At 37.5% G+C, this 13889-nt stretch overlaps 1 protein-coding gene across 1 annotated transcript in view; it reads left to right on the plus strand.

The window, feature by feature from the left end:
- Positions 1-11647: 11647 nt before the first annotated feature.
- Positions 11648-13889, plus strand: part of ABCD2 (ATP binding cassette subfamily D member 2) — a 54440-nt gene continuing 52198 nt past the window's right edge. The window contains exon 1 of the mRNA XM_028533468.2: positions 11648-12984. Coding sequence (XP_028389269.1) covers positions 12049-12984 — 936 coding nt within the window. The 5' untranslated portion in view covers positions 11648-12048. The remainder of the gene's footprint in view (positions 12985-13889) is intronic.

The following is a 13889-nucleotide window of genomic DNA, read 5'->3' on the forward strand; positions in this document are numbered from 1 at the left end:
GCCCCTCCCAAGTCCTGTACATAATTTTGTAGTCACAATTTTGCATTTTTTTTCCATATACAGAGCTCCTCACAACCTGGAACCACCCATGTGTAGAGAGGTTTAATAACCCAAATTCAGATAGCCCGGGATACCTAAAAAATGAGCTTGGTCCCAGTCGGTGTGGCTCAGTTGGTTGGAGCATCATCCTGTCACCAAAAAGTTGCAGGTTCAATTCCCAGTCAGAGCACATGCCTAAGTGGCAAGTGTGACCCCCAATATGGGAGTATATGGTCCAAGCCTAACGATCCCCTGTCCAGGTGCATGTGGGAGGCACATAATCTCTTTCTCTCCCTTGGTCTCTCTCTAAAGGCAATGAAGAAAAAAATTGTCCTTGGATGAGGATAAAAAATAAAAATGGATTTGGACTGGTGTTGATTTAGTTTGGAGAATATATCATTTTACCATCAAATAGAAAAATAACATTACGTTTTTCCCCCAACAGAGTCCTACCTGGTGTTACTATATTGAAATCTTTCCCTGCTATATTCCAACCTACATACACCACTAATGCCACAAGCATCATAAAAATACCACTGTAACTGTGTTACTTTCAAATTTGAATTGACTCCTCAATAAATTTCAACTTCTCAGTGTGGCTTTCAACTTCACCATCAAGCAGATACATACATTTTAAAATATTTAAATATAATCTTATCTCCAACTACATAGGTAATACTTATTTTCTTTGTTTTTCCCCATTTGAACTTTATTTTGTCCTTGTTTCTGACTTTCCAAACCCTCTGCTAAAACTATCCTATGTTCTACTATTGTTCATAATATCTATTGTCTAAATCAGGTACTTGAACTCCCAATCTTGAACATTTCAAACTTATTTGGATGTCATATCCTCACTTACCCACCCAAGAAAATACAATCTCTCAGAAAAAAAGTAAATTTCAATTATTTTGTGCCCTCACCTAGCACACTAAAGAGCAGATAATACTCAATAACTATTCTGCACAGGCAAACGTGTTTTTTGGGGCCTATATTTACAGATGCAAACTCCTCCCTCCCCTACATTTACAAGGATTCTACCTGTATTTCTTGTAACACTGGTTGAATTCTTCAGTCTAACTTATAAAAATACACTTCCCCTAATTTTTTAAAACACTCTTCTTATACTGCATGTATAGTACTATATCTGTAAACCTATAGTAGGTCTCATTCTCAATAGCATAATGGGGCCCAAAGACTGGTTACATCTTTGTAATCACCTTCCTCTCCTTTCTTCCTACTTGATGTTGGAGATGGCTATGAATTTGGTGAAACAAAACACTGGTCAATAAACACGGAAAATAAAAGAGAATCTTTTCTGAATTAAAACAAAATATAAGGTATCAGTGATAACCTGAAAAAGGTAGAAAACAAATATTAAGAGTTCTAGGCCAATGATTCCCAGACAAGTAAAATCATTTTTTAATTGGTAAGACAAATGATTCATATTTAATTTTGTCAAAAAAGAACTAAAAATGGGAAGGGCATTATAAAATAAAAAAAGGAGGATATACTTTTAGAAAAAAGAAAGAAAGAAGACCATTAAATTGAAAAACTTGATGATATCACTGATTAGCAAGTTTCAGGGACAATAGATTGGAAGCAACTATCATAAACAGGGCAATTTGTTTTAGCTGAGACCGAATTTCTTTATCTGAAATTAGACTTTGTTTGAAATGAAATTTCTATCTTGCAAAGATGTCTACAAACCATAACACTAAAGACAAAGCAAGTAAGTAATTTAAAGAGGAAAATAAAGGAAGTTTGCTCACTCCCTAGCCTCATACCCTTTCTCTCTCACAAAAAATAAAATAAAGATACATTTTATGTATGACTGGTGGAGTCCCTAAACTGAAAAGCAGGAAGTTTGTTTTATGCCAAGAAAAGTTGTAAAGGTTTTGCAATTGTAAAGATCCTCCTTTCAAACAATTCTGCAATTAAACTACATATCAAGTTCCTGTAATACACAACAAGAATACTCTGCCTCAATTTAGTGTATACCACAGCTGGCAAACACAAACTCTATGGGCCAAATCCGGCCCTCCACCTTGTTTTATCCACCCCAGCACCTTGTTTCTACCTGATGGCAGTGCCAACCTCTCACTTAACTGTTAAGAAGTATGCATACTTCACTGGTGCGTACCAATATAGAATTTTACATGTTGTTAAAATTACTTAGGTTTAAGAGTGTAGAAAGTGTTTAAGAGCATATATGAGTTGTTTATTAGAATGTGGGAAAGGTTAGTAAGAGTGGGAAAGGTTTATAGGAGTGTGGGAAGGGTTTATAAAGCCTTAAAATATATGTCAATAATAAAATAAATATAATGTCACTACTTCGTGGATTTTCACCTATCACAGGGATCTCTGGAACGTAACTCTCGTGATAGGTGAGAGATCACTGTAGTTACATTTATACAGTCCTAAAATTACATTCGGCCCTTTGAAGGCAACTGCGAGACTCATGTGGCCCCCAGTGAAAATGAGTTTGACACCTCTGTGCACTGTATACAATCAAGTTGCCATGACTAAAATGTAAATTTGCAACAGCCTGCTTCATTCATTTCCTTGACAAAAATATCTATAGCCCCTTAATGCACACCTACCTATTGTCTGACAAATAATCTTTGCAGGTTAAGACCTCTTCTCTCAATACACCTCTTCTAAGCTTTGCTAAAAATTAGGTCTCCAGTTGGAGACCTAATTATTTATCTTACCTCCTTTTCAACTATTAAGAATCTGTTTCACTACTTCTCTGCAGTGCTTGTTCTGGGCAATACTGTTATCCTTTAAGGGCTAATGTAATAATTTCCTGGTTTTCAGTCCTCTAAATATTCACAGCCCTTTATTTGTACATTACAATACTCATATTTCTTTTTTGTAAAGTCTGTTTTATTGAATATGCTATTACAGTTGTCCCATTTTTTTTCCCCTTTGTTCCCCTACACACTGCAACCCTCTTCCATCATTCTCCCACCTTAGTTTGTGTCCACGGGTCATACATATAAGTTCTTTACCTTCTCTATTTCCTGTACCATTCTTAACCTCCCCATGTTTATTCGGTACCTACCATTTACACTTCTTATTACTGTACCTTTTCTTCCCCTCTCCCCACTCCCTCTCCCCACTGATAACCCTCCTTGTGACATCCATTTCTGTGAATCTGTTCCTGGTTTAGTTGTTTACTTGGTTTGTTTTGGGGCTTTTTTTAGGTTCAATTGATGATAGTTGTGAGTGGGTTGTCATTTTACTTTTCAAATTTTTTAACATCTTTTTCTTAGATAAGTCCCTTTAACATTTCATATAATAAGGGCTTGGTGATGATCAACTCCTTTCACTTGACCTTATCTGGGAAGCACTTTATCTGCCCTTCCATTCTAAATGACAGCTTTGCTGGAACAGAGTAATCTTGGATGTAGGTCCTTGCCTTTTATGACTTGGAATGCTTCTTTCCAGCCCCTTCTTGCCTCCAAGGTTTCTTTTGAGAAATCAGTTGATAGTCTTATGGGAATTCCTCTGTAGGTAACTATCTCCTTTTCTCTTGCTGCTTTTAAGATTCTCTCCTCATCTTTAATCTTGGGTAATGTAATTATGATGTACCTTGATGTGTGCTTCCTTGGACCCAAATTCTTTGGGACTCTCTGAGCTTCCTGGACTTCCTGGAAGTCTATTTCCTTTGCCAGATTAGGGAAATTACCCTTCATTATTTTTTCAAATAAGTTTTCAATTTCATGCTCTTCCTCTTCTTCTAGCAACCCTATGAATCAGATGTTGGAATGTTTCAAGTTGTCCCAGTTTCCTAAACCTCTTGTCATTTTTTTTTTGAATTCTTGTTTCTTTATTCTGTTCTGGTTGAATGTTTATTTCTTCCTTCTGGTCCAAATCATTGATTTGAGTCCAGGTTTCCTTTCCTTCACTGTGGTTACCTGTACATTTTCCTTTATTTCACTTTTCATAGCCTTCACTTTTTCCTCTATTTGCGACCATACTCAACTATTTCTGTGAGCATCCTAATTACCACTGTTTTGAACTTTGCATCTGATAGGTTGTCTATCTCCCAGTCACTTAGTTCTTTTTCTGGAGCTTTGATCTGTTCTTTCATTTGGCCCATATTTTTTTTTTCTCTTGAGTGCACCTGTTATGTTGTAAGGGGCATAGCCTTAGGTATTCGCCAGGGCGGACAGCCCAAGTTGCTGTGTTGTGGTGCTGTATGTGGGGGAGGATTCCAAGGGAAGAATGTCACTTGCTTGGCTCTCTACGGACTTTCAGTCACTTTACCTGCTACCCACAAGCAAATTGGGCCCTTCTGGTGCCGATTCCTGTGTGGATGGTTTGTGTATATTCTAGGACACTGTGGGTCTCTCCAATGAACTATCCTGTAAGGCCAGCAGTTTCTCCTGCTGGCACAACCCCTACAGATTTTTACAGCCAGAGGTTTTGAGGCTTTCTTTTCCTGCACTGGAACCCTGGGTTGCACAGTTGTTCCTCCCAGTTTATCTGCATGCAAATGTGGGACCTCCTGGTCCGCCAGCCACCACCTTGCTGTGTGTCCTCTCTGTCCTGGCTGCCGGTCTCTGCCCCTCTTACCAGTCTGAGTGAATATTTCTTCTTTAATTCTTTGGTTGTTGGACTTCCATACAGTTCGATTTTCTGGAAGTTTTGGTTATTTTTTGTTTTTAAATTTGTTGTCCTTCTTTTGGTTGTGCAAGGAGACAAACTGTATCTACCTACGCCTTCATCTTGGCTACAAGTCCCCCACAATAGTCATATTTCTGTACAGCATGGTATAATGGTTAAGTACATTGTTCTCAAATCCTAACTCTGCCACTGATTGATTAAACAAGTGACCTTGAGCAAGTCACTTAACTTTATGGTACTTCAGTTTTCCCATCAGTAAAATGGGAATACCTTTTATGCATACCTCATAGGGTTCTTATTAAAAGTTAATGTGCTAATATACAAAAAGCACTTAGAACAGTGATTGTTATATATACAAGTGCTATTTAACTATCTAGTATCATAGTCATTTACTTAATTCTAATCTCACCATTCTACTGTAAGTCCTTTTTGTGGACCAAATTGTAGTATTTTCTTTTCTGAATTCCCCCATATAGCTTAATAATGCCCTAAAAAGGTAGACAAGTAAAAACTTATTTGTTGAATTAATTAATGTTGAATGCTTTGAGGGAGTAGCTGTTCTGAGGGAGCTTTGTAAATGTTCTCTGGTTACTTCACTTTTCTATATTAGGAACTATTGTATTCCTAACTTGTCTAATTATTAAATTCCTAACGGTTCTTAAAATTTTCAACTGAAAAACAACCCTAACAGCAGAGGGGAATAAACAAGTACTCCACGATGGTCTGGAATAAGAATTCAAATTTCTGTTCTATAGTAGCTCTAATCAGCTGTTAGTGACAACTAAGCACTGTCTCTGATTCTGAGGCCATGGTCTACTAATTTTGCCTACCCTTGTCTACTGTGATAGTAGTAAGTGGAGATACTAATTTTTTCATTACCAACCTGGGAGTTTGACCCTAAGGAGCCTATATACTCCCCAAAAGTTTATTTAAAATTATACATTTTAATCTTAAAGTTTCACAAGCGTTTTGCATTTTACTCTTTAATCTATCCATGGTTTTTTAAGTTTAAAAAATATTTTCCCCCAATCTCTGAGTAAAACTGATGTTCCAGAAACAATGTGTCCGGTTTCCTGTGTGATTTCTTCTTAATTACCCTAGTACCTAATACCTCCAGGTGCAGCACCACCTCATTTGAAGAAACACAATCTTAGACATGTTTTCTGCAGTTCACTGCTCCCTGAAAAGCGAGGAGTTGGAGATATATAACAGAATAATAATTAATACCTACAGTTTAATAGTGCTTAAGCATTTGTAAAATGGTTTCATATCATTTAATATTCACATTTTAAAGTCAAATTCAAAAACATCAAATTATCATTCATCAGCTAACTTTTGTGAAGCCTATAAGTGAATTTTCACTTTTCTCCAAGTTGGAAGGATGATGCTAGAACACTTGCCAAGAATAATTCAGATAAATTCCTAAAATACAATGCTAACATGTTCAACAAAATAAATGCTCCTGCTAGAATTATCAGACATAGTTACAGTACTTGGAGAATACAAAAGCCGTCTGTCTTTCCCTCTTATAAAATCTCTTAGGATGGAAATGTTATATTCTAGTCATATGACCACTGTCCTGAGTCTACTTGTGAAAAATAAAAAATAAAAAGGAATTTGACCGATGAAATTACAGGCCAACATGATTTCCATAATGATTAGGTTATATAAAACTAAATTGTCAACCTATCATGCTTTATGGGATTAATCCTAAATACAAAATAAATTATAAAGTTTCCTTCAAGTTAGTAAGTAAAAACTATTCCCCTTACCTCCTTTTAAAAAATACTAATTTGGATTCATGCCCCCAACAGTAAATTTAAGGGCAGCGGAGAATGGCCTCCTCCAGAATACTTTCCAAATTCATGCAAAGACTATATAATGCCTCAAACAAAACCTCTCCCGAGAGAGGGTCTGACACTGGAAGAAGGCATTAGAGGGATCAGGTGTTCAGAGGCCTCATTAGTGGGAAAGGACATGGTAGGAGGGAAGGGAGAACAGGGGCCCTCGCCCACAACAGACCCCACATCTGAAGCCTGTAGAAAGGCATTGAGAAGCTGAGTTGCTCTCCATTTATGAAGGGGCACCGGAATAGGGTTCCAGGGCTTGGATAATGATTAAAAGACCCAGTCTTACCAAGTTCTCTCCAGCTAAGGCTCTGTCCTACCCCCGGGGCCTAGGAAAGTTACATCATTAGGGGAATAAATATCCACGGTCAAGAACCACAGTTTCAAGACCAGCAGCATAACTCACCGGGAACCACCGACCCAATTCATCTTCCCAAAACTTCTGCGTGAGGAGACTCGGAGGTCCCAACGGCTGCCGAGCGCACACCTTGGTTCTGTACGGGCCGCAGTTTCTAGGCTCAACCTGGTTCTGTGAGGTTCTGCGGCCTGTTCGCCCGGCCACCCCAACAGCCTCTGCGGCCACAAAAGTTCTACCCTGGCCTCCCGACAGCCTCTGCGCTCAGGCAGGCACTTCCTGCGCCTCCCGACAGCCTCTGCGGCCCCAGTAGACTCCTCCTCGTTCTCCCGACAGCCTCTGCGACCCAGGTAGGTGACTCGTGGCCTCTGAGGTTTCTGCAGAGACCCTGTCTTGATAGGGCAGCAAGGAACACTGGGGAAGCAGTCTGCCCTCGTTAAGAAGAAAGACAATTTTGACTCCCTAGGCAAGGCTGCCTAAGTTAAATGCGATACCAAGTCTGTGGCCACAGGGTTAGTGTTTCAAACCACCTCCACCATAATTTTATTTAGCTCTTTGTTGGGCTCAGCCTTCTTTTTCAGATCGAAGATCAGACTTGGCAAAGAAAAAGGAGACGAAGACAAAGTCATAGATCCCTAATCCTAAAGATGATGTTTCCATTCCCACCTATCACTCTATACATTCTTTTTTAAATTATTTTATTGTTCAATTACAGTTGTCTGCATTTCCCTCCTCTATACAAATTCTTTAAGGATCTTTCACATGCAGTTTAATAGTCAGTAAACTGCTTATTAGAAACATTGTACTGTAGTAATTTGCTGTTCTGTGCATTTTGTGTTTCTGAGAGAGCCTGATCAAAACTTGATTTAGCTGTAAAGACATAAAGGCTTTAAACTCCTTCGTTACAGAAAAATAAAAATCAAAAATTAGGTTTTACTACTCATTTCTGTGGTGTTTGTATATTCTCACAAAATGTCTTAAAAGCTGTTCTCTAATGCTTTGGTTAGAAACTAGAAATCTTTTGTCCCAAATACTTTTATACAAAATACTTTTATACAAAAAAATACAAAGTACTTTTTTCCCCTCATTGTCATGATTTTTTACTTGATTTAAACCTGGAGAATATTTATCATTTCAAATATATACATTTTCTGTTAAATCATTGGGAAATAGACCATAAAATAGGATTATGTCCCAGGGTAGACATCTTGTTTAGTGATATAAATTATGATTTTTATAATAAAAATTCAATAAAGTACATTTGTCTTTGGCCAGGTGAATACAGCATTTCAGAACAAATTAGTCTTAGGCATGGAATACCTGGTCATTTTTCAGTAATTAAACCATACGGTCAAGGCAGATTAATGGTCAATGATATTAGCCTTTCCTATTTTCAACATTTAAAACAGTCTCAACCTGATTAAATTAACTAGAAGGAGAAAACAATTTGCTAAATGATTAACATTTTTGTGTGTGGCTATATTGTATGTGAAAGAACATAAAGGAGAAGTCCACCAATTTGTTGAAAAGAGTCAAGAACCAGGAGCTGAACAGAACTATCTTCCTAACTAGAGTCACAGCTTTACTTCTAGTCACAGGGAGGAAGTGGAGGTGGTGAATGAGGCTAAGGAAAGATTAATCTATGTGACACATCTCCAGACAAGATATTTACTGTTTTTTCCTTCTCAGAAAATACACTTCCTTATAAACCAATTTTAGGTAGTTATTTGTAACAGCTTAAATATTGACCTAAGGTCTCATCTTCAATGAGACCTCACTTGAGGTCTCATTATGCCTCAATAAATAAGGCTAGCATAACTAGGGGACTGGATGAAAAAGGTGAAGAGGTTAAGAAGTACAAATTGGCAGTCATGAAATAGTCATGGGAATGTAAAGTGCAGCACAGGGAATATAGTCAATAATATTGTGATAGCTATGTTTGGTCCCAGGTGGGTACTGGAAATATCAGGGGGAACATTTTGTGAAGTATATGATTGACTGCTATGCTGCACACTTGAAACTAATACAAAATGGTATTGAATATGAACTATAATTGAAAAATAAATTTTGAATTAAAAAATAAAAGATATTTTGGTTGAAAAAACAAAGGCTGGGATATCTAATAGGTAATGAGTCAAACCTGTGCTATTTTAGGGACAAGAATACAGCACGAATGAAATACTATTTGGTTGGCTAAAAAGTCCCTACGTTTTTTTCCGTAAAATAAAAGACACATTTTTTAAATTTTCACGAATAACTATTGATTTGGATATTTTGAGTATGTCGGTTATCTTCCACATGGTATAACATTGATTGTTCTCAATTAATGTCTCAGTTTGATCACTGTCAACTTCAACTGATCTACCCAACTGGAGCAAAGTTCAGCAAGAAATCTCCAATGCCATTCTAGAGGCATCCTACAGTAAAAACAAATGAACTTTTTGGCCAACCCAATACTTAGCATGTGTTGAGAAGGAAATCCATCCAAATTCTTAAACCTTAATTTATTTTACATATATATGTAAATATATGTAGTCTAATACTTATAAATCTATTTAACCCTGCTCTTGCATGGATATTGATAGTGTCCACTTTGACACTGACATTGAGTCTCACACTTCAAAAGAGTAATTTGATAATTATTTCTCATTTACAAACTCTTTTTCTAAAATTATTTCTGTCCTCTTAAGAAAGTTTTACTACTTTCCCACATAAACACATGTAAAGTTGAGAAACTTGAGTAAAAATTAGGCTGAATTATGTTTACTAAATTAAGTGATTTTTTTAACCTCCTTTTGCTGACATAATTTGGAATTCAAATGAAATTTACTTTCATGCTGTTAGTAGAAAAAATTAAAGAAGCACCTTGACATACTTAGTTTCTTACTTAAATGGCATTTATTTCCAACTGGAAATACCTATCATGTTTCTGTCGTCTCAAATTCTTTATTTGCCTTCCCTGAAGGCTTGATCCTAGTCTCAGATACTAAGTTCAACCCTGACTCTGGGTGAAGAGTGGGAGTGGAACTTAAATGGTTACAGCTCTGTCTGTACTTCAGTGACTCAACATCCAGTCAAATTTCACATTGACTTTTTCCCCAGTTCCAGTAATTGGCCTTTCTTGTACCACAATTCTGGTAACCAAATTCCTGTCTTGATTATTTTCCTCATACCTAATTGTTCATTCTAACAAGTTTTTTCACTCTAAGCATTAAAAGCCTTCTTCTGTCCTCATTATCGGTTGGCAAACTGACCTACCTACAGCGATGTGGGGACGTGTTTGGATGTCTAATATTGTTTGCCCCTAAATTTCCCACCTCCCTGTTCCTGCCCTGCTATGGCTGTCTTATGCCAGTGATGCAAGCCACTTGCCTCAACTGCCAGCTGCTTTCTGACCCATGTTCTGCCTAGCTGAACATCCTCTCATCACCCCTAGTTAAGTTTACCCTAGCCCCCCACCTATCTTACACAGTCAGGAAATATAACATAAAGAATTAAAATTTATAGATATAACACAGACTTATTTTAATACATGAAAAGCATGAGACTAGGAACATAAGATTTTGAAATAAACTATGATACCATGAGCTCTACATATAGACTTCATGGAATGACAGATTGTCTGCTAATGTGGCCAGCTAACAAAGAGACTTGCATGAATTAACCACTCATATATTAGTAAACCTGATGAATTGAATGCAAACAAAAAGAGATCTGTGATGACCTCTATTCTTGTTTAATGCATATCTTTCCAGGCTTCTAGCTGACTAGATGTGTGCATGTATGTTGTGGGCCGGGGGGCGGGGAGGAAGCAAAAAATGTTTTTGCATATTCAAGAGTATACTTATCCTTATCTAAAATGAAATGACCTTTATATTTTTTAAGTATGCAGAATTTTGCTTACCTATTTAGCTGTTTAAGTCCTCCATTAGGAAGATAGAGAATTTTTTTTAATACTCATGACATTTATAAAATAACTAAAATATAAATGGGAAGTAGCCAATAGATTATCTCTAAGCCTAAACAAAACAAACAAAAGCTTTCAAAAGAGAAAGAACTCTTGAAAAGTGAAGTAAGGTCCTGGAGAAGTTATTTCCACTAATTCTGGTTGGATTCCCAAATGGTTAACATTTGATTATAGAGTTGCATACCTCCAAAGTAACAAGGGACGTAAGGGGGTGGCAGAAGTCAAACATTGCTCTCATTTATTTAGTAGTCACCTTGTAAATAAATACCAGTGCATCAGAACTCCATTGCTAAAAATAGCAGGTATGGGGCTGGAGTACTTTTATTATTAGGACAAGTAAACAGCAATGGAGGTGTAGCAAAGAGTTACTTTCTATAATACAGACTTCTGTTTATTTACAAAAAACAAAAACAAAACCTACCCTCAATGACAACTTGTCTGATAGGTTCTGGGGCTTCATATAAAATCACAGACAGGAAAAAAAATAAATAGGTGGGGGACGGACAGCAAAACAGATTCAAGTATTTTCTCCAGTTCCCTTTCCACTTGTCACTTTCTTCTCTCACCCTTTCAGGGTCATTCCACAGCTTTTTCATATTCATTTCATGGTGATCCTCTTGTCCCTCAATTCCCTCGTTCCTTTTTCCTCGTCAGTTTTATAGGTTTCAGAAATCTCCCTTTTTGCTCTTCCCCTTGTGGTATCTACTAAAACCTTAGAGAAGTGATGTATGTTCTGAAACTTCCGTGGGTTGCTAAGTGACGCTGAGCATGCTCAGTAGCTACAGCAGTTTTTGTCGCCAAGAGCTGCCTTGATTCGACCTCTCCAAAAATAGACATTTAACTCTCTGAATTCCAGTTTAAGGATGTAATTGGTTTTGCTCTCTCCACATTTTCGAGGTACAAAGGGAAGCAGTGAGGATTCCAAGGTCCCACCGCCCTCACAGCCAATGAGGGGCCTGAGAGGGAGGAGCTTGGGGAGACTTGGTGCAGCTTGAGCTTCTGAGCGAATCATCCCCAGTAGATGCAGTGGAGTCGGAGCTCTGCTGCATCTGTCACAGCAGAACAAAATTAAAAACAAAAACACAGAAGAGGAGAAACGCTGCAGAGTATGGAACGCTGTAGGACTTTCTGAAATATTTGCCGGGGATCCCCATGGAGGATGATCTTTTAAACAATTCTTTTTGAAGTCGGTTTGGGTCACTGGGAAAATGATACATATGCTAAATGCAGCAGCTGATCGAGTGAAATGGACCAGATCGAATGCTGCTAAAAGGGCTGCCTGCCTGGTGGCTGCGGCATATGCTCTGAAAACCCTCTATCCCATCGTTAGCAAGCATTTAAAGCAAAGTGGCCACAGGAAGAGAAAAGAAGCTTACCCAGCTGCAGAGAACAGAGAAGTTCTGCATTGCACCGAGATTACTTGTAAAAAACCTTCGCCTGGAGTGAATGCAGATTTTTTCAAACAGCTACTAGAACTTCGGAAAATCCTCTTTCCAAAACTTGTGACCACTGAAACAGGGTGGCTCTGCCTCCACTCGGTGGCTCTAATCTCAAGAACATTTTTGTCTATCTATGTTGCTGGTCTGGATGGAAAAATTGTAAAAAGCATTGTGGAAAAGAAACCTCGGACTTTCATCATCAAATTAATCAAGTGGCTTATGATTGCCATCCCTGCCACTTTTGTCAACAGTGCAATAAGGTACCTGGAGTGCAAATTGGCTTTGGCCTTCAGAACTCGCCTAGTAGACCATGCCTATGAAACCTATTTTACAAATCTGACTTATTATAAAGTGATCAACATGGATGGGAGGCTGGCAAACCCTGACCAGTCTCTTACTGAAGATATTATGATGTTCTCCCAATCTGTGGCTCACTTATATTCCAATCTGACCAAACCTATTTTAGATGTAATTCTGACCTCCTATACGCTCATCCAGACCGCCAGATCCAGAGGTGCGAGCCCAATTGGGCCCACCCTAATAGCAGGACTTGTGGTATATGCCACTGCTAAAGTGTTGAAAGCCTGCTCTCCTAAATTTGGTAAATTGGTGGCTGAAGAAGCACATAGAAAGGGTTATTTACGGTATGTTCACTCCAGAATTATAGCCAATGTTGAAGAAATTGCCTTTTACAGAGGACATAAGGTAAGAGAAATTAAGGTGATGGGTGAAATGTGAGACTTCAAGCTGCCACTTCAGTGCTAGATACCATCTGTTGTACTATTGATAGACCCACTTCTTTAGCGTTTTAGATTCCTGTGACATCTAAACCTTTATTAAAATATATGCTTCATTACCCTGTTTAATGACAAGTTGTTTAAAAAATTATAGAGTGCAAACCTATCTAAAGTTTCATGAGAATAAAATGTTTGGTGCTGTAAAAAAAAAAGTCTACTTACTCCCAGTTACCCACACATGCTCAGAATTATCTCTAAAGCCTTTTCTTAAAACTTAAACTCTAATTTGGTAGGTAGTTCTACAAAATTAGAAGAAAACATGTTTGGAAACTAAGTAAACACATTTCTATTGAGATGGAAAGTTTAGGATGGTATTTTGTTATTGTTGTTGTTATTGTTTGTTCAAGAGGAAAAAACATGCTTTCATTTGAAAGACAAGTTTGACAGTTTTGCATGTCTGGTCAGTGATTCAGTGTCCTAAGTTCTAAGAAGTGCTGTAGACTGTGTCTCACAAATGGGATTTCCATTACTCTTAGTTAATGTTCAGCACCACGATTTGACACAAGTAAAGAGAGGCAGTGAAATGAAATTCTGTCTAGCGTTGATAGAAAACCTAAAATTAGAAATGAGGAGGAGAAAAGGAGTTCCAGAATGTTATTTTAAATATTAAAGATTTTCAACATTCAGCCAATCCTTAAAATAGTTAGCCTAATTATTTAAAATTGCAGTGCATGAAAGTAAGTTTATAATATTAAATATGACAGTAATTTTAAGGTGATGCATCTGAAATCTTAATACAAATGACTCGGCAAATAAAATACTAAGGTATTCTAAAGTTGAAAATGGTATTTTAATTACCAAGCAGAAGTATTT

Source organism: Phyllostomus discolor, chromosome 2 (genome assembly GCF_004126475.2).
Source record: "Phyllostomus discolor isolate MPI-MPIP mPhyDis1 chromosome 2, mPhyDis1.pri.v3, whole genome shotgun sequence".
In the NCBI taxonomy this organism is placed as follows: domain Eukaryota; kingdom Metazoa; phylum Chordata; class Mammalia; order Chiroptera; family Phyllostomidae; genus Phyllostomus; species Phyllostomus discolor.